Here is a 23,976-nt window from a genome sequence, read left to right as displayed (position 1 = left end):
ATGATCAATGCTAATACATTAGATAGCAGAGGGGAGGGGGAAAAAAGCCCTCAGGGATGTGGACTGTCTGAAGCAGAGACCTGCCACCAACAAGAGAGGCGAGCTCTGAGGTTCTGTCCAATAAGAGAGGAGTTCTGTCAGGTTCTGTCCAATGAGAGAGGAGTTCTGTGAACGTTCTGTCCAATCAGAGCGGGTCGAACGCTGGTGGGTTGGGTCTCTTGGGCTGGCACCGCAGAACCAGCGGCTCTGGTCTTCGTTATGTTTTTCAGTGTCGGGTGGAGTCTACATCCTGTCGCATCTCTGCTGGGAAGGCGGAGGAATTTTTTTTTTTTTTGTACTAGTTTCTCATTGACTATTTGACACAGCCCGAGACACCGAGATACTCCATAAAAAATGACGACGACCACCACCTTTCAAGGAATGAGCCCCGGTTCTAAGAGCAGTTCCAGGTAAAAAAAATAATAAGAAGCCGAAAACCTTTTTTTTTTCCACGGAGGAACAAAAGAAGTGTGATGCGGGCGAGCCTCTGGGCTAGCTAAACGCCTCTTTTCTGCTTCACAAGGGCAGCCTGGCTACCTCACATTAGCCCGCTGCTGGCATGGCGAGGGAGTTTTCTGGATTTAGCTAAACTGTCACATCGTCTTGCTAATTAAGTTAATCTTATTGGGTGACTGATGCGCCATATAGCCTTTAGCTGCGCTAAGTTAGTTGGGTTAGCCTGCCTTGAGTGTTATAATCAAGCGAGTTTGAGAAAGAAAAGTGAGACAGCTGAAGTGTTGTTGGGAGAAATGGTCAGAAGCTACTTAATGTTAGCCCTCCTGTGGCTTTGTGCGACTGCAAAATAACTTTATGTTGTAGTTCAAGTCCGAGCTCCTATCCTGCGGCGATCTCTTGAATGTGCTGCTCTTTTTTCTTTTTTTTTTTTTTTTTTTTTTTTTTTTATAGAGGAATAATGTTGCACCTACAAGTTAATGTCTGAGCATTTAGTAGCAGTTTTTCCAAGACAGGAGCCAAAGGTAAAGCTCAGGAGCAAGAGTCCAAATATGTTATGATTGATGGCAGGAAGAATCCCAGACGAGACTTTGGTCTGCATATGTCATTATCAGTGATATGGCTCATTGTTTGGTTATTGCTAATAAAAGTTTTAGAGAAACCACACATGTGGCGATAAATATATACATATATATGTGTAAGATATTGTCTACCTATGCACAGTATATTTAAAATCTTAATATTTACACTATAACATCTTAAGAGGGCCACTCATCCTCCAAGCACGCAGTCATAGCTTTCCAGTAAGTGATGAGTCTCGTCTGGATGGATTCCTGCCCCCCCTTTGCAGTGAAAACAGTGCAAAGAAATGACTTTTAAATTAGGGCTGGCTTTGTAATATTGCATGATTATTATTTATTTTTTTTAGGGCCTGTGAAGCAGATTTTTCTTTGAGGAAGAGTAGTGCTGCTATTCTTTTCTCAAGGATCACGTCAAATCTCTGTCGGTCATTAAGCGTTTTGAAGTCGCATGCTGTTTTCGGATGATGCGGAGGCTTGGGTGGGGGCTTTGAGCTAGCTAAGCCTGTAAATCTTCCCTTAGCTCTTTTGCTTTTGCTCCTTAAAGCCCCTTTTGCGAGCTGCTGGTCATTTCTGCTGCTGGTCGACTAAAAAGGGATCCGTACAGCAGCAAGTTGAACAGAATTAGGTTAAAATCTTAGTAGGCCATCAAAAGCCTCCTACCCTGCCTTATCAGACATGCCATCTTTTGGGCTTTGGAGCTCAGCTATATCTGCCCTAGCTCCACCTGCCCGAAGCAGCCCGCAAGCTTCTAACTATTGATGCCATTTTTATTGATATTATTTGCAGTTTCATTCTAGGGTGGGGTCTGCTGCCAGGCAGCTAAAAAGCTTTTCCCCCCGTCGCAATCCGTGTGGAAAGCATGAGCTCATCCTCTCTGGCCGGGAGGTGAAGTCTGGTTTAGGCATTACTGTCACAGCCTGGTTGAGACGGACTCTAGTACATGTACAAGAATCAATTGAGAAAAGGCACATCGGTGCAGTCCACGCTGTGTGGATTTTCCTCCCTTTTTAGTTGCTGTCTTTATAGTTTTGCTTCGAGAGCAGAGTTGTTTTTTGGACTCCATCTGCCCGCCTGGCCCTTGGACAGCTGCTCAGTGTGTCAGCTGGTGGCTTCAGGGACGGAGAGGAGAGGAGAGGAGAGTTTGCTGGAAAAAAAGAGGGAGGGGTCCAGCAGGGGCTCTGCAAACACATCAGTTTTTGTCATCCTCCCCAACTGTCCTTCAGCACAGCAAGGAAAAAGGGTCTCCCTACTCATTATGGCGTTCCTTTTGTTCAGCATGTGGTAGAAGGAATGTCCGTTTAAAGTGGGCTTTGTTTATCATGCATTGGTCTGTATGCAGGCTTCCTATGTTCGTCTACAACAGTCTATTTATTAGGTGACCTATATTAGCTGCAGACCTCCGACTCTTCTCCTCTGTTGTGTATTATTGACCCGAAAAGGTGCATCGAATTAGATTTTCTTATTTGATAATGGAATAACAATGCTACCAGGAACGGACACCAACCCCTGGTGTGTCACTGCAAAAGAATCTGTGCTGAGAAGAGGCAGCAGCTAGTCGGCTAACTCTGTGATTATATGCGACTGGAGTCAGCTGCCGGGCAGAGATTGTGACTGTCTGTCTGACAGGCTGACAGCCGGGGCTTAGAGAGCGGAGACCTTGCTGGTAGCTTGTGTGTGTGTGTGTGTGTGTGGTATGTGTTTAAAAGGGGTAGGGTGGAGTAGGGAGAAGGCTGTAAGTAGCTTGAGGCATCCTCATGTTATATTTGACTATTGATTTTGTGTTGTGTTTTTTTTTTTTTTTTTGCACTGTGCAGCTGATCAGTGGCATGTGACACAAAGGCTGTGTGTTTTAGTTTGGCCTAAAGAGCTGGCGAAGGGAGCATGGTAGCAATCAAATGACATAGTAATCCGTCACTCTTTGCTCTTCAGGGTACTACGACCGCCAGGAGGGGAATCCAGCTTCTCCCTAGGCACAGACGACAATACAACCCCCCAGCGCAAGAGCAAGATGGCCTCCAGCATCTTTGCAGAACCTGAGGACCCGCATGCTCATCGGAGGAACAATCCACCCAGTAAACCAATCTAACATCATTAAAACCTGTTTTAGTTCATTTTCCATGTGACCATAACGGAGCCAAAGGAATGAAAACTGTTTAAAAAGTATCATTTAACAGTGATTTGAGTTTTGCACCAGGCAGGGTGTATAAACGCTTATGAAATTAGATAACTATCAAAATCCTTAAGCAAGCAAAAAGCAAGATGGAATTAATTCTTCTAACTTGAGCTCGGAAAAGATACAAACTGGAGTGTTGTTTAGTATTTTTCCATTTAGGTTGTCAGAAAGAACATCCCACAAGTGCAATAGCCAAAAAGCCCTGGAGTTCTGGGATAAGGGTAATTTGAAGCTAGGCTTTGTTAAATGGGATCGGCCCTCAATGGAAAGAAATAGGTCAGTAAAAAAAAATGTGTCAGTTGGTGAAATGTGTGGCCTTGTATAGACACGAGGGAAGTTTTATTTTGAGTACACGAGGAGAGGCAGACAAATGCAGCAGAGAGGGAAACCTGTAAGTGGCTTTTGAGTTGTCAAGGTCACTGCAAACATACAGCCGCAGAGGCTTGAATGAAACATTTATGTAGTCTGACAGTACTGGGCCTGCCAGCATGTTTATTATAATCTAGTTGAAGCTTTTAGCCTTCAGAATGCATTATCTTTATTGCTTGTAATTAAGGATGGCCATTTTACCCAGGTAGGCAGTGTTTGGTTAAAAAGATTTGATAAAGTGCGTAAAGAGGAAAAGTCGAGCCCTACAGCAGCAGGATTTCATTTCAGCTCAGGGCCGTGAAGCTCACAAGCCAGAGATCACATGTTTTCACACTGGCCACTTTGTGTTTACATGGTGTATCAAATTTTCTGGGTGTGTGGACAATGAAGAATTTACCCTAAAATGATTACTCCATCCTCTACCCTCTACAGCCGGCAGCTGCAGACAGTAAAAGCCTTTTCCTGCTTGCATTGTTTCACTTGGGTCTAGGTCAAGTTCAGGAGAGCCTTCTCATAGTTGTCCCATTTTTAACGGATACAACTGGATGAGGAGATTTGTTTCTGCCTGAATGTGCAAAGTTTATTACTCCAGCAGGTTTTATAAGCATTGTGCAATCTGATTGACCAGAGTATGAACTTCTGGTTTAGATGACCATGTTTGTTTGCTTTGGCATGACATCCTGTGCAGATCCTTTTTTAAATACATCTTTGTATATGCTCAATACAATACGCTTTGATGTGAATACTCTCCTGCAGTATTTAACTATGGTTCGCCATTGGTATAACTGTTAGCCATGAAATAGTAAGACAATGTCACGATAATGTCCTGTTTACTCTGGATAATCCGTGGACCTTACTGTGTACAATTTTCATATCAACAATATTAATTCTATCAAAAGTATTTCCAATGATAACTGGTTGCAGCGAGATCTGTATTATCCAGAGTGACAAGTTCTGGAAAGACATGATATTCAGTTTGTATCATCTTTCAATGCTTTAATCATTTTATTTACTTTATTACTATTGGGGTGATGGAAGATACTGAAATCTCAAAACCTGTGTAGCCTAAACGTGTCTTCATGGCTCCCACTAGGAGTAGCTTATTGTTATTTATATAGGCAGATGGTTGGTAAGGATTTTAGGGTTTTGAAATACCAGAGCTGTTGGTTTCTTCAAGTGCACTCAAGCTTGTGGCCACATGAAGAGCGATCTGTAATCGGAGAGGAAGCCGAGACTATCAGCAGCAGCATGATTGCTGTTCCTGTCTCCAGGCTTGTTGACCAGTGAGATCAGCGCTATCATACATTTAAATCATGGACCCAGGAGAGCTATACGGTTAAGTAGAAGGCTATGTGTTGTAGTGATGATAACATAATGCACGACTGTCTAGCTCGTGAATCTAGTTTAATCCCCTTCCATTTGCCATTTGTTGTTCACTGTCCAGAGAATTGATCAGCCTCAGAAATATGGAGCCAATAATAAAGGAGGGCTTGTTGAGTGATGGACACTCTCAACAGTGCTGATTCACTTCACTCCATTAACAACAATGGCCTCTCCTCTGCTTCTTCAGCAGCGTTGTTCCCCTCATGACAAAGGCGGTCTGTCCCCTCCCTGGCCCTCTGGGCTAGAGCTGGGCTGCTACCTTATGTGGCTTTGGTTAGCACAGTCTGCTTCCCCACAGCGGGCCAAACACTGTTTTAATGCTCTTTCTGCTAAAGGAGAATGCAGGCGCTACAGGGTTATGTGAGTTTTGGCATTCAGGTCGTCTGCCTGGAAGTGTTCCACTGCGTTTCTGGGTCTGTTGTAGACGCCCAAGCGGATTTGGTGATGTTTCCTGTTGGTTCTCAGTGATTTTGTCTCATGTTATTTCAGTCCAATTCCCTCATAAAGCTGATGTTTTGTCAAATCTGAGAAGATGAATCTTGCAGCGAGCATTTTTAGGCTCATGCGTTAGAAACATTGGGGTCTGGGGTGGCTTTGCAGCTAATTGGATTAGTGTCCATATGGTATGACTGTGCTGCTTTGAAGCCTGAGTCATGTTTTGAAATTAGTCTCTTGTGTTTCCTGTCTAGCTTCAATATTATTTTTTGGCCAAAAAGAAAAAAATGTAATAAATAGGCATGACAGCTAGTGTATTGAACTCTGCTTAGTCTTCAATAGTAAGTTTGTTGCTCTATCCGTCTGCTTTCTTCCTTCCCAGGTGGGGCACCCACAGGAACCCTGTGCGGCGAGCCCTCGGCCCCACTGAGGCGGTGCCAGCAGCCTCTTCTTTTCCCCAAGAACCCTCAACCGGAACTGACCACCATCCACAACTCTGGGGCAGCCTTGGTCTGGACCCAGAGACAAGAGGTACTGCTCATTGAGTCTGACAGGCGCTGTTTCCAAAACAGAGCCACAGCCTAGTTTGGGGGTTGAAAAGCACACAGTCATAGATTAAGTGTAAATTCTAAACAGTGGAAAATGCATTGGTTGGGGGAAGGATGGCTTTATCCGTGTATTTGAAACTGACCCAGGATGTTGTATGATAGATATTCTCCACTGAAATGTGTAATCCCAAAGGAAGGTTTAATTTTTATTCTGGGAACGTGCCAGTCCTCACTGCCTGACGTAGGGTAGCAATTTAACTGAGGTATAAAGAAACAATGAAACAGGATATCTGTAATGAGATCTGATGAGTCAGCTTAGTAAGTAAAGGCACAACTTATCTCATGGGTCAGAAAGCTCAATAGTGGTGTCATTAATTGTTGGTAATTAGCTGGTGATGGTACTACGTTCAGGGTGAAGAAGTAATAGGGTTCAGATATAGGAAAATATTTATATACAGTATATAAAAAGTCGCTTTGGTTCAGTGACGATATACGATATCTGATATCCTTGTATTATGTTTTCATTGTAGGTTGAAAATGGGGAAGAACAAGCAAATGATGGTAAGTATCCTGAACTCTCGATGTGTTTATAAAGAGGCTTTTAAGTCACTGTCACACTCTCACCATGTCTAAACAGCATTGCATGACTTAGATTATTCACTGAATAGCTCTGTACACTATAACAGATCAGGTAATTCCACTCTCCCTGCTTCTAACAAAAACCTGATTCTGGTTCCCAGTCTTGTCCTATATGCTGCAGACATACCGTAGCTTTTTTTTCTTTTAAGATACAGTACACAATCTCCTCTCTAAGTCAGCATCACATGGTCTCTTTGATGTGGTTTTTCCCTGTCATGATGGTGTGATGGTCTGTAGTCAAGCAGCTGTTCTTTGAAGGCTTCACTTAGTATGAAAAGCTTTTTATTAACCTCCAGGTGCATGTTTGTAAGAGAGTGGCCGCCTCCTCAGATAATGGAGGGTTTGACCATAAATCTCAATGGGCATTTAGAAATCACTTATTTGCTTCCGCTTTTGAGTATGATGGGAATATGTGTGCACCCTGATGTGTCTTTTATTATATATGTGTATTAAGGTTTATGTGCTCTTCAAAAAATATTAAGGAGTTTATCAGCACAGTATAACTAGTAATAGTAATAGTAATTGTTTTCATGTATTTCTTTGAAACAAGCATATCTCACAGAGTGTATGGTAGCCAGGAGTGGGTCCTCTGGTGTAGACAGGGGGGTGTTGTCTCTCTCAGACACAAAGGGCCAGATTTACCAAAAATAAATGGTGCAGCAGCTCATTACGCAGTCAGCTTCTGGACTGATTGCGGTACTGTACCTCCCATGACTCACTCTGCCTGTGATAGTTGAGCTTGTGGGCGCAGTTCAGAGGTGGGATTTCTATGACATCGCTGAGCTCAGAAAAGAAATGATAACATAGTGATCTTGATTGCAAAATATTTATTTCTGACCACAGTTCTACTCCATCTGAAAAAGAGTGACTATTACTTAAAATATTACACATAGAATTATGATATTAATATATATAAGTAATACATTGGGAGGCAATAAACACATTCATTTGACACAAAATGGAGTGATTATAATAAGACAAATCAAAGATGTAGAAAATAAGTACACACAAAGTAAACGCACTGCTGAGGTACATGCAGCCACTTAATGTCCTAGCAAAGGAAAAAATGTTAAGTTGCAGGCTTTAATAATGTTCAAATTCAAGTTTGATGAATTTTCCGACCACTCTTTCCTAGTTACGGTAATTAGATAGAAAATTGCTTCATTTTAGTTTCTAATAATGAGGATTTAGTTAAACATGAGCCTGTATTTAATGCACATTTATTTCCACCACTACAATCTCCCTTGTGGTTCTTATAGATCCAATCTGCTTTGTTTTTACGCCTCCTTTTCAGAGAATTTTCTCCATAAAACTGACCGTCACAAGAAGCGTGGCCTCAGTAAATCAAGCGGAATACATAATCATCCTCTGTTAACATGTCTCCCCTTGTTATTTGCATGATCCTCCCTTTTTAAAAATACATGCGCAACAAGGAGAGATGCACACCTGACAAACGCTCACACAAATTACTTGCAAACTGCAACTCCAGCCTGGTGCGTCTGATAAAGGAAGCGCACGTGTTAGGGGTAGAGTGTGTCACATCTGTGCCTGACAAAAGAATGCAGAAGCCTGAGTAAATCTGGCCGAGGGAGTTTGGATATGTGAACGTCTGGATCTACACTGACCAGGCTGCCCTGTGCAGTACTAATATCTGTGGCACCAGTCTTATAAACCTATAATTTATGCAGTTTTCACAGCAGCCCCTCCACTCACTCTGATGTCAAACTATTTGAGTGTCCATTCTGGCAAAAAAAGATTTTCAAACCAGTGGAAAAAAAATGAAGTATTGCCCTTATTTGTGACATTTTAAGTCGAAAGTCCCCTTGAATTTGCATATTTTACAGTAATTCAGTTACTAATGGACAACGAGAGCTTCAGCAGTGTAATTTTATTACAGAACTGGCTAACCTCACTTAAGTACTTCAAAACCAAAAAGCACTAACTACATATGAAGACAAAATTCAGTGAAGAACAAACTCTTACTTTTGTTTTAACTTAAAATTAAAAGAAATGCAATTTTATTGAAAGTTCGAAGTAAAATACTTTAAAATTTGCAGTTGCTACAAAACCCAGCGAAAGCAGAGGGTGGCTGAACCCAGTTAAATGTAGGTAATGAGATATCCACAGCTAGCCTTTGCTAAAGCTATTCATTATTTTTGCTAAATAATAAAAAGAAGGAATTACATCCCTTCCACCTATTAAACAGTTTACCAGTTATAGTTAATGCTCTCTGCCTTTGTAGGGCAGGACTGTTGAGGACATTTCATTGCCATCTACTATAGTTAGTTGTTTTGGCATATAACCGGGTGTTTTTCTGTAGTTTGTTAATGATTTCAACTAATTTTATAGTTTTTATAATTTTTAATTCACACATTCTGTCTGTGATTGTATTCATCAAATACCAGCCACTGTTAAATGCTTTGGATTAATGTGTGGTCTTTTTGTTTCCTCTGTAGAGTGGCCTGACGATGTGGAGCAGCAGGAGCACGAGCAGCAGCAGAAGGAGATGCCACAGCCCTCTGACCCGTCGGGAGGTGCCAACGCCGCCACAGGCGGCCGAAGAAACCCACCTGGTGGCAAGTCCAGCCTCATCCTGGGTTGAGACCACTTCTTTTTTTCTTTTTTTTCATTCAAACGCTTTTTTTATTTTTTAAAGATAAATACCCCCCACCACTCTCTTCCTCCTCATCAACCTGTCACCTTCTTCCCACCTTCACCTTCTTCACATGCACTCATGCTGTCACGTCCATGGACCCCAGTGTCCTCTCCCTCCACCCTCAAACCTTTTGTTTTGATCCTTTTTTCTATTAAAAGAAGAAAACTGTTGACAAAAGCACTTTATGTATCTCTTCCCACGCCTTTCCATTTCAGCCCATCCTGTAGTGCATCGCGCCTGCTGGGAAAGGCATGACGTTTAGCTTGTCCCTCATTCTTCCCTGTTGTAAATGGTAAAGGAAAAAATAATGAAAAAGATTTGATGCGTGGATTTCTAAATACAATAAAGATTGATATGAATTTCCTGTGGCTGATTGTTTTTCTTTTTTTTTTTTTTTAAAACATAGTAATAGTGATGTTCTAGTGTTCAAGGAACATTTAATAAAACAGATTGCAGTTGAGAAGTAAGGATGAAGGATGTTAGATGAAGGCACATGAGGTATCAAAATGCAGGCATAAAATCAACGGTGCTGTTGGCCCGACACATGGAGCTGAGTATTATTTATGTACAGTGAGATGGAGCCTGAAGACTGCGGCCGTTGAGAGCAGAGACAGGCTCTCTTACTGGAAACCTGCCCAGCCAAAGTAATCACGAAAGCTGCCTCCAATTCTGCCAGAAGAGAAACTGCACTATCTTTTCATGACATCATATGCTGGATATTTGGCTCCTATTTACAGTGTTTCTGATTTAGGATAGGCGTTGCGTTTTGTCGAGAATCTTGGTTAAGATTTTTAAGACAAAAGGTGAAGTGATTCATGCAAGATATAATGTTACTTATTAAATATTACCGTTAACAGACCTCCTCAAAGATTACTTTATTTAGCAGTGCTTGTCTTAGTTTATTTTCCTTCTAAAGCACCATGAGGAACATACAAAGTATACAAATCTTCAGCATGAGTTAAATTTTTTTTGGCCTATCAGACTTTTCCAATACTGGCTGGGAGAGCAGAGTTACCTATGAATGAAAAGTTTTCACATTGCTGCTGAAGTGGAAACTTTCACTGTGCTCACTGAAAATCTGATATTAAGACGCGGGGGCCTACGAGTGTGATTTGAGACATCACAAATAGTTTGGAAGTCAGTTCTGCTTCAGTATTCAACCTGCAACTTGAGACCTGAAGCCTCCAGTGCACACACACCGACTAGGAGACATCTCGTGTCCAACAGGAAAACATAATCATATATTACATATTCATAGGTTTTAGCATTTTTAAGAAAGTTGAATATGAAGATGCCTTTTAAGTATTTTAATATATAAATTATACTTTTCTTGCATACACACATTATTGTATATTGTGTATTATGTGTATATGTATCAATACATGTCTGGAGGGGATCTTATTATTCCATGAATTATGCACTACACAAATGATGGTGAATAATGCCTATACATAGATGGATTTTCTACAACCTTTTTTGACAAAGAAGTAACCCACCAAATATGGAGGTTATATTCTATCAAATGATGTGGCTAATTCATTAATGAAAGAACTCCTGTCCTTACTGTAAGCCACAAAAGGTAAATTTGTTCACTTATAGTTAGTGCAACTCATGTTGTTACAAAAGTAAAAGCATAAAAGTATGATATATTTAAAGACCTCAGTTCAGACCTTAGATTAGTGAACTGTATTCAGCCAAAAGCTGGATTCACTTGCTGAAACGCAAAAAGGGGCTCAACTCTGTCAGCAAATGTACGAAGATCACTTCTGATTATACATGAACCTACAATCATGAGGATTTTAACTTCATGACTTTGCTTTGAATGGCGGTGTATTGCTGATTTGATAGCTCTTTGTAAGCCTCTTACTGTGAGGCTGAAGGGGCCTTCGCAGTAAGAGGGCAGAATATCTTTTAGCTGTGATAACACACTCTTCAGAAATAAGAGGGAATGACAGAAATGTGTATTTTGAGCATCTGAGTTGAGTATTTCTCTGCAAGTCTTCATGCTGCGCTCACCTTGGGCTTATCCAAACACAGTCTTTCCACTCTATTGTGCCACATAGAGTAGGTGTCAATCAAAAAGGAAGGCCTGAACATCAGAATATTGTAACTTTTCTCTCTGTCTCTTGAGCTACAAGTCAAGCTCCTTCAAGAGCCAAACCCCGAGCGGCCCGTGCAGAGTGCTGTGGCACAGCGGTGTGTTCATCTGCAGCGAAAGGCATGCAGAGGTCACTTAAGATCAGGAAAAGAACTTCCTGCCCTGGAGAAATGCCAGGATGCTGGAGTGCAGTCAATGAAGGCTTGTTTTCAGTAAGTGCTGTACCCTTGGGGGAAGTCCTGTGCCTTTTATTATACTTGAAGACTCAGCCTGAAGACTCAGCCTGAAGACTCAGCCTGGATCGTGTGTGCTTTCCTCAATCTTTTTCTGACGTACGTATGATTTTTGGATATACGCCTGGCAAAATATTTGGTGTACAACTACATATTTCTTGGGGGGAGGGGGGTTGGAGCAAACAAATGCTCCTCTGCAGTTTGCTCCCTGGTCAACAGCTAATCAGTAAAAGCACATTAGAAACAGACTCTCTTCTATCCCCCTCGATCATCCTACTAATCTTTCTAGAAAGAAGAGAGATTACCATTTTCCTCCCCCACGGCCATATGCCAAGTCATTTAACTGATGTCTGTGATGAATGTTTAAGCATCCTTGCTCATTTGCAACATCAATGTATTGACAGGACCATTATACCATGTGCACTCCAGATGAGGCCTGTGCCTGTTCCGTTTGTTCCCGGGAGATCTCTCAAGAGGGGAAGGATGCGTGAGCACGGAAAACGAATGGAAACGAGGTGAGTCATCTCTGAGTGACATGGCAAGCAATCAGTCAGTCAATCAATACCCCCATTCATACTGCACTGACTCAGCAACTACTCTCAGCAGGAGGAGGAAGGAAGATTGTAGGAGAAACTATTAATATGTTGCTCACTATCCTAATAAATTATTATATTGTATTAAGAAAAAGTAAAACCATAATTTCCATTTGTTCTGTTTTTGTCTTCCTGTCCTCTCTGTGACCAGAGACAGATCCTCCTGATTATCTTGCAGTCTCAAAAATATATAATGCCTCCCACCCACCAGAAGCCCTAAACAGGAAGCACTGGTTGGCAAACGGACAAGGCCGTTTCCGTAGTGACAAAGGGAGCGCAAAAGCCCTCCTTGCAGTGTCTGCTCCGGCTCACACTGTACCTTCTTAACTGGATGAGACGGGAGGAGGAGCGGGGGAGCAGTGGGATGGACAGGGACCTTTTTTATTCTGTCCCAGAGGGAGGCAGAGAGAGCAGGCGGTGTGTGTGTGTGTGTGTGTGTGTGTGTGTGTGTGTGTGTGTGTGTGTGTTTTTTTTTCTTAATTTATCTCCAAACTGTGAAAGGCTTTATTGATGTTATTGATGTTGAGTTTACAATTCTCCCAGGAGGACGGTGACAACTTAATGGAGTTTGTTTAGGTCATTTCAGCTTTCAAACTGTGGCGCTCATCATCTCATACATAGTGCTGTAAAACCTTGTCAGCAATAAGTACATGGCTGTGATTTTTATTGTGTTGTGAATATACATATGATATTTAGTTTTAATATATACTGATGCAAAAATATGCTGTATTTTTAGTCTTTTTCACTGTATACTCTCAGTAATGGAGAGACTGGCTGATCATGACATGACTGAATTTTCCAGTCCATGTGATTTCATTGTTTATAGTGTGCTCTGTTGTCTGTGAGGAATGTGTTGAGGAAATAGGTTTCCAATGACACATACAGAGGGGGACAACCTTTACATTACATGCAACACACTTTGTTCAGCTTAGTATTTCACTCCAATTTAAACAAATTTTTGGAATTAAGAATAATTCTACCAAATAAATAGTCTCTCTAAAAACTGTGAACAGGACATTGTTTCTTCAAAGACATGTTGCTGTTGAATGCATGGGCGTAAGAGAGAATTTTTAACCAACTCTTTAAATGTGTCTTTGTTTTAGATCTTAAAAAAAATTGTCTCTGTTGCTATCTGTATACAAGTATATCCATGTATTCCATTCTATTCTATCTAATATCTGTAACGCTTAAGATATATCACTTATTATACACTATGATACCCCCTATTTAGTATTTATAAGCACTACATAAATGTAACACACTATAATGTAGCTTTAAGCAGATATAAGGACATTTTAAGAGTTTTACTATATTGTCATTCATTATCTGTTTACATACCAGCCTCCATATATTGGAGCAGTTATAGCTGTTGACAAATAAACACTCATATCTGCCAACAACCATGTTTATTAATGCTGAATGTTAATAGTTTATAACATGGCAGTATATTTCCAAATGGTGAATCCTCAGATATGTTTGTTCCTCTGCCACTAGAGGGCAATACAAACACTTGAAACAGTGGCCTTCAACCCTGTGCTAAAACCAAACTTTTGACCTACTTTCAGTGTGGTTATGCTTTGTCAGCGTATCCCAACTAATCAACTAATGCTGAAGTCTTTCCTTCTAATGAAGAACAGTGTAGTGTTCAACTTCACTTTCAGTATGTGTTGTGTGACTGCTGAGAAAAATGTTTGAGGGATTATGTTTTTTTCAGAATCAGGTTTACCGCCAAGCAGGTTTTCACATGCAAGAGTATGGCCTTGGTATATTGGTGCAATTAAACATAGAACAAGGAAAAATACAAAGATGAAAACAGGTTCTGCAAGTCAAGAAGCAATAAAGAATACAAAATTGACAATAACATGAAAAATATAAAGACAATAAGAGACAACATGTACAATATAACTTATTTTAAATAGAAGCTGTGTGTGCAGAAATGTTTAAAATATTGTCCAGGGAATGTGCAAAATATCACAGTATTAAGACCGATGAATATTTGCAATGTATAATATTTTTGTCAAGGTGAAGAATATTTAGTTTGAGGGTAGACTGATTTCTCTTAGGATAGTCTGGTTTCAGGATCGATATGTTTCAAGGTTTCTTCCCCTGTAACTTTACATAACTTTGACCACTTTCAAAAGGACTGTTGTACTGCAGCTAAATCGAATGAGACAAGACGTGCTTGAATCCCTTTGTGGCCGGCTCACTTCATGAATGACCCCAAGGGGTTTTCCTTGGCATTTCAGGCAACACTTCTTTAGATCACAGTTTGAGGCTCTATGGTCATGTACACATCTCCAGCAATGCCCTTTCTCCTGGATCCACTTTGTAACTGTATCCTGTCATAACTGACACAAATCTGGACAGACAATTAAATGGTTGTCAGGGACACCACAAAAAGGACATGTCTGATAGTTAGAGAAGTCAATAAGGAGCAGATGCTGTACATGAGATGTACAAGCCAACGGCATGTCCTTCACCATTTTCCAAAGACTGCAGCCTACCTACAAGAGCTCGGACTCAGATGGAAAAGTCTCCAAAGCTTCTGAAATCACTAGGACAAACTGAGGGGAGATTCAGAACTAGCTGCTGTGTCTTGCCATACATCTGCTACAAGGCTGACGTAGTTCTGGTGTGAGGAAGTTGGTGAAGTGCGTAGGCTAAAGCAAGGTGACAAGCTGTGTCCAAGTGGTCCAATAATACATGATGTTCAAACTGCTCGCTTTCATCGTGAGGCAGAAGATTTGTGAGAGCCACATTCAGCGGGGCAAACTGTCCGGGATTATCTCGGGTGAAGTATGGAAGGGGGGGCGCTGCAACGACTTGCTGGGTGCAAGTGGCGAAGAAAGATTAAGGTCATGGGGAATGTTATGCTCACATAACTTGACTATAGGGGAGGACTGTGATGTGGACAGGGTCCCGGGAAGTCATCAGCGCAGTCACGGTTTAATAAAACTTAAAATACAGATGAAGAAGAATATGACTGTCTCTCAGGCCTCCCCCAAGAGCCTGCACATTTTCCTCCAGATTCAAAGTGAGACCTTTGATTTGTTCCATTTCTCGTATTTTTAACCATATCCATACTGGCATTTCTCCATTTACAGTTGTGGAAAGTTTGAGAGGTGGGGGCAAGTTGTTCGCTTGTAGCTAAATTTTTCTAGTAGTAGTAATAGTTGCCAATGAAGTTGTTTCAGTTACAAGTTCCTTCTCATTTCCCAATACATACAAGAGAGTCACATGTTGTTTTGGTACATATCTAAGGCCCACTTCCTGCTTCTATTTCATGTGAAATGCACAGATTACTGTCACTGTCCTCATGTCTGCAGCCTGGTTAAAGCTCATAACCATCCTTTGTCTCTCCTGCACAGCCCTGAGTGGACCAGGTAAGACTGATTACATTTCCCAAGAATGAAAACTGATGTTTTTGGTAGTAATTAATGTGAGGCAGGATGAATTCATGAAGCTTTATCAAATTTAAAGTGAATAACTGTGCCAATTGTATGTATGTAGACAGTGAAGTGTTATGGAAAGATTTTGGAGGATCCTTCACTATCCAGTGCAGAGCTCCTGAGCCAGAACAAGACTCACTGACACTGAAGAAAGGTCTCAGCATGGACATCGATGTTTTCCACAAACCCAGCGGCTCAGACAGAAATATCACTGCTGAACAATTCAAGTACAGACTTCAGTCCAATGGAAAATTCCCCAACGTGGACATTCTCATCAAAAACTTGACCTCTAACGACACAGGACCCTACTGGTGCTGTTACGCAAAGTTTGATCTGAACACCGCTACAGTCATACACAAGAAAGGGACCGGGTCTGTGCTCCTGGTGGTGTCAGGTAAGCCTTATCAATTCATGTATTATCCCATAAAATCATTACTTTTTACATATGTTCAAAATACCAATTTAACACTGATTCATCCAACAAGCATTGCAACAGTTATCCTGATGTATCTACCATTATGAGCATTACCAGACTGTTTGTGTTCAGTCCACGGAGTAAAGCCAGGGATTTCACATACTGCAGCAAAGAGTCAGACAAATACTAAACTTACTGGGGGTAGAGCTGGCAAAAATGAAAACCTTTAAAGCTTGAGTCTCAGATAAACATAAATATACATTACCAACAGATACGGTGAAGCAGTGTGACCCACCACATCAAAATCTGACCCTGGGGTTTGTTGTGATCTCTGCTGTGCTGGTTGGCTTTATCATCGGCATCCTCATATGGATCACCCTCAAGGTACCCATGTGTGTGTGTTTGTGTGTGTTTTTCTTTATTTGACTGTATGAATATGCAATTGCTATGATTGACAAGCCCTAATGGAATCTCAAATGCTGTTTCCATGTTCCTGTTATGCTCAAAATGTACCCGTTTGACAAACATGGTAGAATCCTTTGTGGAGCTGCAGTCAGTTTCCCACTTTTCATTTACCCTGGGCACAAATAATTAATCTTTGTGGTATAGGGGCGGCAGTAGCTCAGTGTGTAGGGACTCAAGTCCCACAGACCACAGTATGGAGTGTGGACTGGTAGCTGGAGAGGTGCCAGTTTCACCTCCTGTGCACTGCTGATGTGCCCTTGAGCAAGGCAACCTAACCCCTAACGTGGCAGCCCATCACTCCATCATCTCTCTCTATGTCTGCATGTCCACAATCACTGCATCACTGCATGTGCATGAGTGTGCATTTCAGCTTGTGTGTGTATAAAATAAAATTTAAAAAATGGAAAGAAGAATTTCTCCAATAGGGAGACTCTCTCTGCTCAGGTCACTGTGTTTCCATAAAGTAGAAGTAATATGATTCAGATATAGGAATACAGGGAGACTTCTTTATTTAAAGATTAGCTTTGGTTCAGTGACGATATCTGATATCTGATATCCTTGTATTATGTTTTCATTGTAGGTTAAAAAGGACCCAGAACAAGCAAATTATGGTAAGTATCCTGAACTCTCGATGTGTGCCTGACGTAGGGTAGCAATTTAACTGAGGTATAAAGTAACAATGAAACAGGATATCTGTAATGAGATCTGATGAGTCAGCTTAGTAAGTAAAGGCACAACTTATCTCATGGGTCAGAAAGCTCAGTAGTAGTGTCATTAATCGTTGGTAATTAGCTGGTGATGGTACTACGTTCTGGGTGAAGAAGTAATAGGGCTCAGATATAGGAAAATACTTATATACAGTATATAAAAAGTCGCTTTGGTTCAGTGGCGATATACGATATCTGATATCCTTGTATTATGTTTTCATTGTAGGTTGAAAATGGGGAAGAACAAGCAAATGATGGTAAGTATCCTGAACTCTCGATGTGTTTATAAAGAGGCTTTTAAGTCACTGTCACACTCTCACCATGTCTAAACAGCAGTGCATGACTTAGATTATTCACTGAATAGCTCTGTACACTATAACAGATCAGGTAATTCCACTCTCCCTGCCTCTAACAAAAACCTGATTCTGGTTCCCAGTCTTGTCCCAGATGCTGCAGACATGCCATAACTTCCTTTTTTCTTTAAGATACAGTACACAATCTCCTCTCTAAGTCAGCATCACATGGTCTCTTTGATGTGAGTTTTCCCTGTCATGATGGTGTGATGGTCTGTAGTCAAGCAGCTGTTCTCTGATGGCAGGTTTCACTTAGTATGAAAAGCTTTTTATTAACCTCCAGGTGCATGTTTGTAAGAGAGTGGCTGCCTCCTCAGATTATGGACATTTAGAAATCAAAGCTCACTTGTTTGCTTTGTGCACTTTAAAATGTGTTATATATGTGTATTTGTTACGTAACAGTATTAATGTCAATAGGTTCAGCAAAAAATATTGAGGACTTCAGGCAGTTTATTAACACAGTGTAACTGGTGATCTGTGTCTCTACATATTTCTTTGAAACAAGCAAACAATGACATGATTTTTTCAATTTTTTGTAAGCTGTGTGGCTCGAATCACACATTCTGTCATCCAGAAACGGTCTGTGATTGTATTCATCAAATACCAGCTACTGTTAAATGCTTCGGATTAATGTGTGGTCTTCTTGTTGCCTCTGTAGAGTGTCTTGATGATGTGGAGCAGCAGGAGGAGATGCCACAACCCTCTGACCCATTGGGAGGTGGCCAAAGAAAAGAAAAAGCTTTTTAAAGATAAATACCCCCACCACTCTCTTCTTCCTCATCAACCTGTCACCTTCTTCCCTCCTTCACCTACTTCACTACTACTTTCTTTTTTTGATCCAGTAGTGCATCGTGCAATTACATTTAGCTTTTCCCTTATTCTTCCCTGGAAAAAAATGAAATATTAACAAACATTTGACGTGTGTTTTTATAAATACAATAAAGATGGAAATGAATTTCCTGTGGCTAATTCTTTTTCTTTCTTTTTTATGTATTAACAGTCATAAAATAAGTAAAATAATATAGATAAAGACATGTAAACTTACAGCATAGATAAATAATTGTCTGATTAATAGGATGTGTTAAAAGACTGTGGTTAAAATACATATTTTTCATTGTGGTAAAAGATCAAGTTTATTGGTAAGAGTGTTAAAAATGCACATTTTATTTTATGATAATTTGATAGAGTATATTTCTAAAGAAGTGTATCTAGTCCCAATTTAATGGAGCTGACTGATAATAATTTGATTTAGCCTTCCTCATAGTGCAAGTTGTTAGAGCAGTTGTTTCGAAACAGGGAGCGTCTACCCTCTGGGTGCGGTCCATTTTGGGCATATGTGAGGCACAGATATGTACGGTATAGACGGTAGTAAATTAATATATACTATAGAGCAGATATAAATGGACAGTGGCATGGATATGAATTGGTATGTGAGAGCATGAATAGTGCAGTTAAGTCTATGTGACAGCTGAAGGGAGAACGCCGTTCCTGAGCCTGTTGGTCCTGAGAGAGTCCTGTAGCGCCTCCCAGAGTCCTGTTGATACAGAGGGTGTTTGCCCTACCATTGGTCTTTCTGAAGTCCACAATGATCTCTTTAGTCTTCTTGGTGTTAAGAGCCAGGTTGTTATCGGCACAAGTTCTCTTTGTACACCGACTCAGGCCAACCACTGTTGTGTCGCCTATAAACTTGATAATGGTATTGGAACCATGAACAGGCATGCAGTCGTAGGTGAAGAGGGAGCAGAGGAGAGGGCACAGCACACGGTCCTGTGGGACTCCAGTGTCCAGGTTAAAGGGTTGAGGAGGTGTGGTTGTCTAACCTAACAGACTGAGGTCTGTTGGTGAGAAAGTCCAGTATCCAGCTGCAGTGGGAGGTGTTAATGCCCAGGTCAATGAGTGTGGTGATCAGATTAAAGAGGATGGTGGTTTATATAAATAAACAGCATTCAGCGCTGTGGAGATGGCATCCTCTGCACTCTTGTTCTTCACTGCAGGCTGCAGCACAATGGATGAATGAATGCAAGACTCTTCCGTGTAGACAGACTTGAAACAAATCGACAGATACCTACCGAGACTAACCCACTAGAGGGCAATACAAACGTTGTAAAGTGGTCTACAACCCAGCGCTAAAACTAAACTTTTGACCTACTTTCAGTGTGGATGTGTTTTGACGCCTTATCTCAATAGAAAAAAAACGTATCAACCAATGCAGAAGTCTTTCCTTGTATCTGATGTTTCAGAGAGGTCTAAGGAAGAAGAGTTTTTGAGACAGCCAACATTATTATTGTAGTGACAAGTTCAGATTAGAACTGCAAATCTCACATTTTTGGAGTAATTAAATGTAGGGAAGTATGAAATCATAAAGCTTTATCAAGTCTGGGATGACCGTGCTACTTTTTGTCTCTGTCTAAGTAGAATCTATCTGAAACATGGCATTGTGGGATATTAACAACACAGCTGTGTTATCTACTCTGAAAATACTCATCTTTAAAACATACAGTATATTGTACAGCCCTGTTTATCAATACACAGCCTGTATAAAGATTACATTTTTTGTGACAGCTCTTCTGTTCTTTCTTACTTTTAGATTTGGATCTTATCTAATTTTTAATAGTGATTAAATGTAACTAAGCACATTCAAGTACTGTACTAAAGTAAAAAGAAATGTTACTACTTTGTATTTTTACTCCACAAATTTTTTTTTAAACAACTTTAATAACTTTAAGGATTAAGATTTTACTTTAGGATACATTTATACAATACAATGGACTGTTCAACAGCAGTTCAACCAAAGAGACATTTCAGGTCTAAACTCCTTAAAAAGCTTAATTCAAATCAAACTCAAACATTAAAAAACAACCCTTTTTTTATACTTTACATATATTTTTCTGATGATACTTCTGTACATTTACTTGTAGTAGAATATAAGATCTTAAAACTTCTTCCTCCAGTGGCTTTCAAGCACTCTGGTTATCCTCATGTTTGTTTGACTCTGTTGCTGCAACAGAGACCTTTCACCCTCTGCTAACATTGCAGTTGCACTAGTGCAAGCTCTTTATGATAAATGCAGACTAGTGTTCCTCCCAACTTTAAACACAAGTGGTTCAACCTCAGAAAAAAAGTTGTTACTTTTCACTGTATCTAAACTGGGGCTTTGATCTTCTCGCCCACATTAGACACTGATGTAGGTCACGTGATGCTTTTTGTAAATGTGTTAGATGATGTGGTTGAAAACACATGCACATTTCCTACTGAGGAGTTAGAATTCAAGTGAACCTTGTGTGTCTGTCATCATGTCCGCTGTCTGGTTAAAGCTCATAACCATCCTTTGTCTCTCCTGCACAGCCCTGAGTGGACCAGGTAAGACTGATTACATTTCCCAAGAATGAAAACTGATGTTTTTGGTAGTAATTAATGTGAGGCAGGATGAATTCATGAAGCTTTATCAAATTTAAAGTGAATAACTGTGCCAATTGTATGTATGTAGACAGTGAAGTGTTATGGAAAGATGTTGGAGGATCCTTCACTATCCAGTGCAGAGCTCCTGAGCCAGAACAAGACTCACTGACACTGAAGAAAGGTCTCAGCAAGGACATCGATGTTTTCCACAAACCCAGCGGCTCAGACAAAAATACCACTGCTGAACAATTCAAGTACAGACTTCAGTTCAATGGAAAATTCCCCAACGTGGACATTCTCATCAAAAACTTGACCTCTAACGACACAGGACCCTACTGGTGCTGTTACGCAAAGTTTGATCTGAACACCGCTACAGTCATACACAAGAAAGGGACCGGGTCTGTGCTCCTGGTGGTGTCAGGTAAGCCTTATCAATTCATGTATTATCCCATAAAATCTTTACTTCTTATGCTTCAATTTCTTCATCATTCCTGGACAACATTTTTTTCTAAATACCAATTTAACAATGATTCATCCAACAAGCATATACATGTTCATCCACACATGAAACATAGTAACAGTGTGCTACTGATGTATCTATTGTACCATTATGAGCATTATACAGACTATTTGTATTCAGTCAACGGAGTAGAGCCATGGATTTCACTACAGCAAAGGGTCAGACTGAACTTACATTGACTTATCTGATAGAAATAATATTGAGGCTTTCTACTCACTTTATCTTTTTGACTTCAATGCCATGACTACCTAATTTAAATAAAAGGAGTTAACTTCGAGTTCACACCTTTCTGCTCCTTCTGAAACAGAAGACTGATACAGAAACTGTAAACTTTGTTTTAATATAATTTTGACTGGAGCATTTGCAGTTCCTCCAAAATTGTTCTTAGTAATGCACAAAAGAAATATCCCCCCAAAAAAGTCCAGTGTCACAGACAATAATGAAAGTCTCACTGTACTTTAGGAACAGAAACAAAACAGAAGCAGTGTGACCCATCGTCAGATAAGAATCTGGTCCTGGTGTCTGTTGTGATCTCTGCTGCTGTGCTGCTTGGCATCGTCATCGGTTTCTTCATATGGATCACCCTCAAGGTACCCATGTGTTTGTGTGTGTCTCTTCATTTGGTTGTATTTTTGCTATGACTCATGAGCCCTGATGGAACCTCGGGGGCTGTTTCCATGTTCCTGTTATGCTCAACACTACTCATCTGACAAACACACACACACACACACACACACACACACACACACACACACACACACACTCATTTGGAAAGCTGGGGTTTATAGTCAGTTATCGAATAATAAATGCAAAGCACAAGGTGGTAGTAGGTCTTATAGGCAGACTGTGTGAGTGTTTTCATTTTGGTCCAGGTATGAAAAAGGGCTGGGTGAAGGTGAATATAAATCATAGGTGTGGTGACTATTAAACACTCTATTAAAATAAAGATTTGGTGAATCTGATTATATGACTATAACCAATGATGATAATAGAGTTACAACCGACCAGTCTGATGTGTGTAGAGGTCTGTATTTTTATACTGTAGCAGCCTGCTGTCGTTTTCAGGCGATGCAATGAAGGTAAACGGTTGTGCGTAAAGACACTGTGCTCTGGTGCATTATTTACAACTTAATATAACAGTCCATGCCTTCAGGTGTTGCAGGGACTTCATGAACTGAAGGAAAAGCTTTTTATGTATGTATAAAACCCTTGTGGACAGCAGTTACCGTAAGAATCGCCAACATTCATTCATAGATCAAAGCAAACTGACTTTCCTGCTTTAACCACATTAAACCTTGAGTTGCTTCCTATGCATTGTGTTTGAAAATACAGTACATTAACAGCGTGAATATTGGCCCTCATTTGCCAGGGGTGTTATTTTTCTCTTTATTAGTTAGGACCGCCTCTTACAGATTTCATGCAGACTCACTCATAGTCCAACACTTATGTAGTAAGATCCTTTTGGAATAATATTAGGTCATATTGGAAACACAAGATGAGATGGCGCAGAGCTTTGATCACATGAGAGTTAATTCCATATATTCAAGTTTCATCACATATATTCAAACTTCATATTATATATAAACAGCATTTCAAGGTGGACTGAACAAATAGTGGTTCAGATGGAATAATCAGAGTTACACTTTCTATACAGGTTGTCATATTTCAGATATGAAACTATGAGAAATTTGAGAAGTGAATAATAATCCTGTGACTCATTGTATAATAGCACAACATCTAACATGTTGACAACACTATCTGTTGTTACCAGACCAAGACTTTGCGTAACACAGTGAAACCAAGACACGTCACCACAAATGATGTTTATGAGGACATGCGAGGAACACTCAGACGCTAAGGATGTCGGCCTGCCAGCGACCAACCTGAAACTCCTGTCTCTGCACCACTGAGGTGCAAGTGATGCATCTAAAGCAATGTAGCAACTCGGTATGTTCTCCAACATGCTCTGATATCTCTTCAGGCCATGTGTATGTCTGAGTGTATGTCAGTGACACACGGTTATGACAAAGAGGTCCATTAATTGCTAAAAGGTACACCGTGGAAAACTGCATTGCCAGTGAACGTTTTGGCAAGATGCGTGAAAATACATAACACAACTCCATTTGAAAGTAGTAGAGACACACAAATGTTAGTTTGTGATGTCTTTCAAAACTGGATTGTACCCTGTGACCCTCACATGTGACACTGATATGTAACTTTAATGTAAATATGTCTTTAATTTCAGTCATTCCTTGTTTTTGCAGATGGTTTATTTGCTGTATTACTAAAGAGTTACTTTGAAACCTATAAAATGTGTGTACTGTGTAATATAACAATAATAGCTGTAATTTGCCATGTACATAAATAAAACAATTCATATGTGGGATTAGAAGCCATGTCTGGAATTATTGACGTCTTGTTCTTGAGGATGATTCAGAAGACCAGGATGCTCACTAATTAACCATCCA

At 40.4% G+C, this 23,976-nt stretch overlaps 1 protein-coding gene and 1 long non-coding RNA gene across 7 annotated transcripts; both read left to right on the top strand.

Annotated features, from left to right (window-relative positions):
* Positions 1-242: 242 nt before the first annotated feature.
* LOC127356954 (jupiter microtubule associated homolog 1) lies at positions 243-23,900 on the top strand. Of its 6 annotated transcripts, none has more exons than XR_007882081.1 (8): positions 243-449; positions 3,003-3,145; positions 5,816-5,964; positions 17,463-17,493; positions 18,248-20,949; positions 21,077-21,409; positions 21,971-22,098; positions 23,280-23,900. XR_007882081.1 is itself a non-coding variant. In XM_051389050.1 (6 exons), the coding sequence occupies exons 1-5, from the start codon at positions 15,517-15,519 to the stop codon at positions 17,465-17,467; spliced, it is 549 nt and encodes a 182-aa protein (XP_051245010.1). In that variant the 5' UTR covers positions 15,436-15,516; the 3' UTR covers positions 17,468-17,493; positions 18,248-18,544. The 6 variants fall into 6 exon arrangements, 4 of the variants coding, with proteins under 4 accessions (XP_051245011.1, XP_051245010.1, XP_051245009.1 ...); XR_007882082.1 differs by lacking the exon at positions 17,463-17,493 and adding an exon at positions 6,512-6,542 and having other exon boundaries at positions 244-449; XM_051389050.1 differs by lacking the exons at positions 243-449; positions 3,003-3,145; positions 5,816-5,964; ... (1 more) ...; positions 21,971-22,098; positions 23,280-23,900 and adding exons at positions 15,436-15,583; positions 15,711-16,043; positions 16,336-16,448; positions 17,110-17,140 and having other exon boundaries at positions 18,248-18,544.
* Positions 11,613-14,960, top strand: LOC127356957 (uncharacterized). Its single transcript, XR_007882084.1, has 3 exons — positions 11,613-11,706; positions 12,012-12,122; positions 12,352-14,960. It is a non-coding gene; the product is annotated as an uncharacterized LOC127356957 (long non-coding RNA).
* Positions 23,901-23,976: the final 76 nt, after the last annotated feature.

Source organism: Dicentrarchus labrax, unplaced genomic scaffold, assembly GCF_905237075.1.
Source record: "Dicentrarchus labrax unplaced genomic scaffold, dlabrax2021, whole genome shotgun sequence".
Taxonomy (NCBI): Eukaryota; Metazoa; Chordata; class Actinopteri; family Moronidae; genus Dicentrarchus; species Dicentrarchus labrax.
This window is presented reverse-complemented; position numbering and strand designations above follow the sequence as displayed.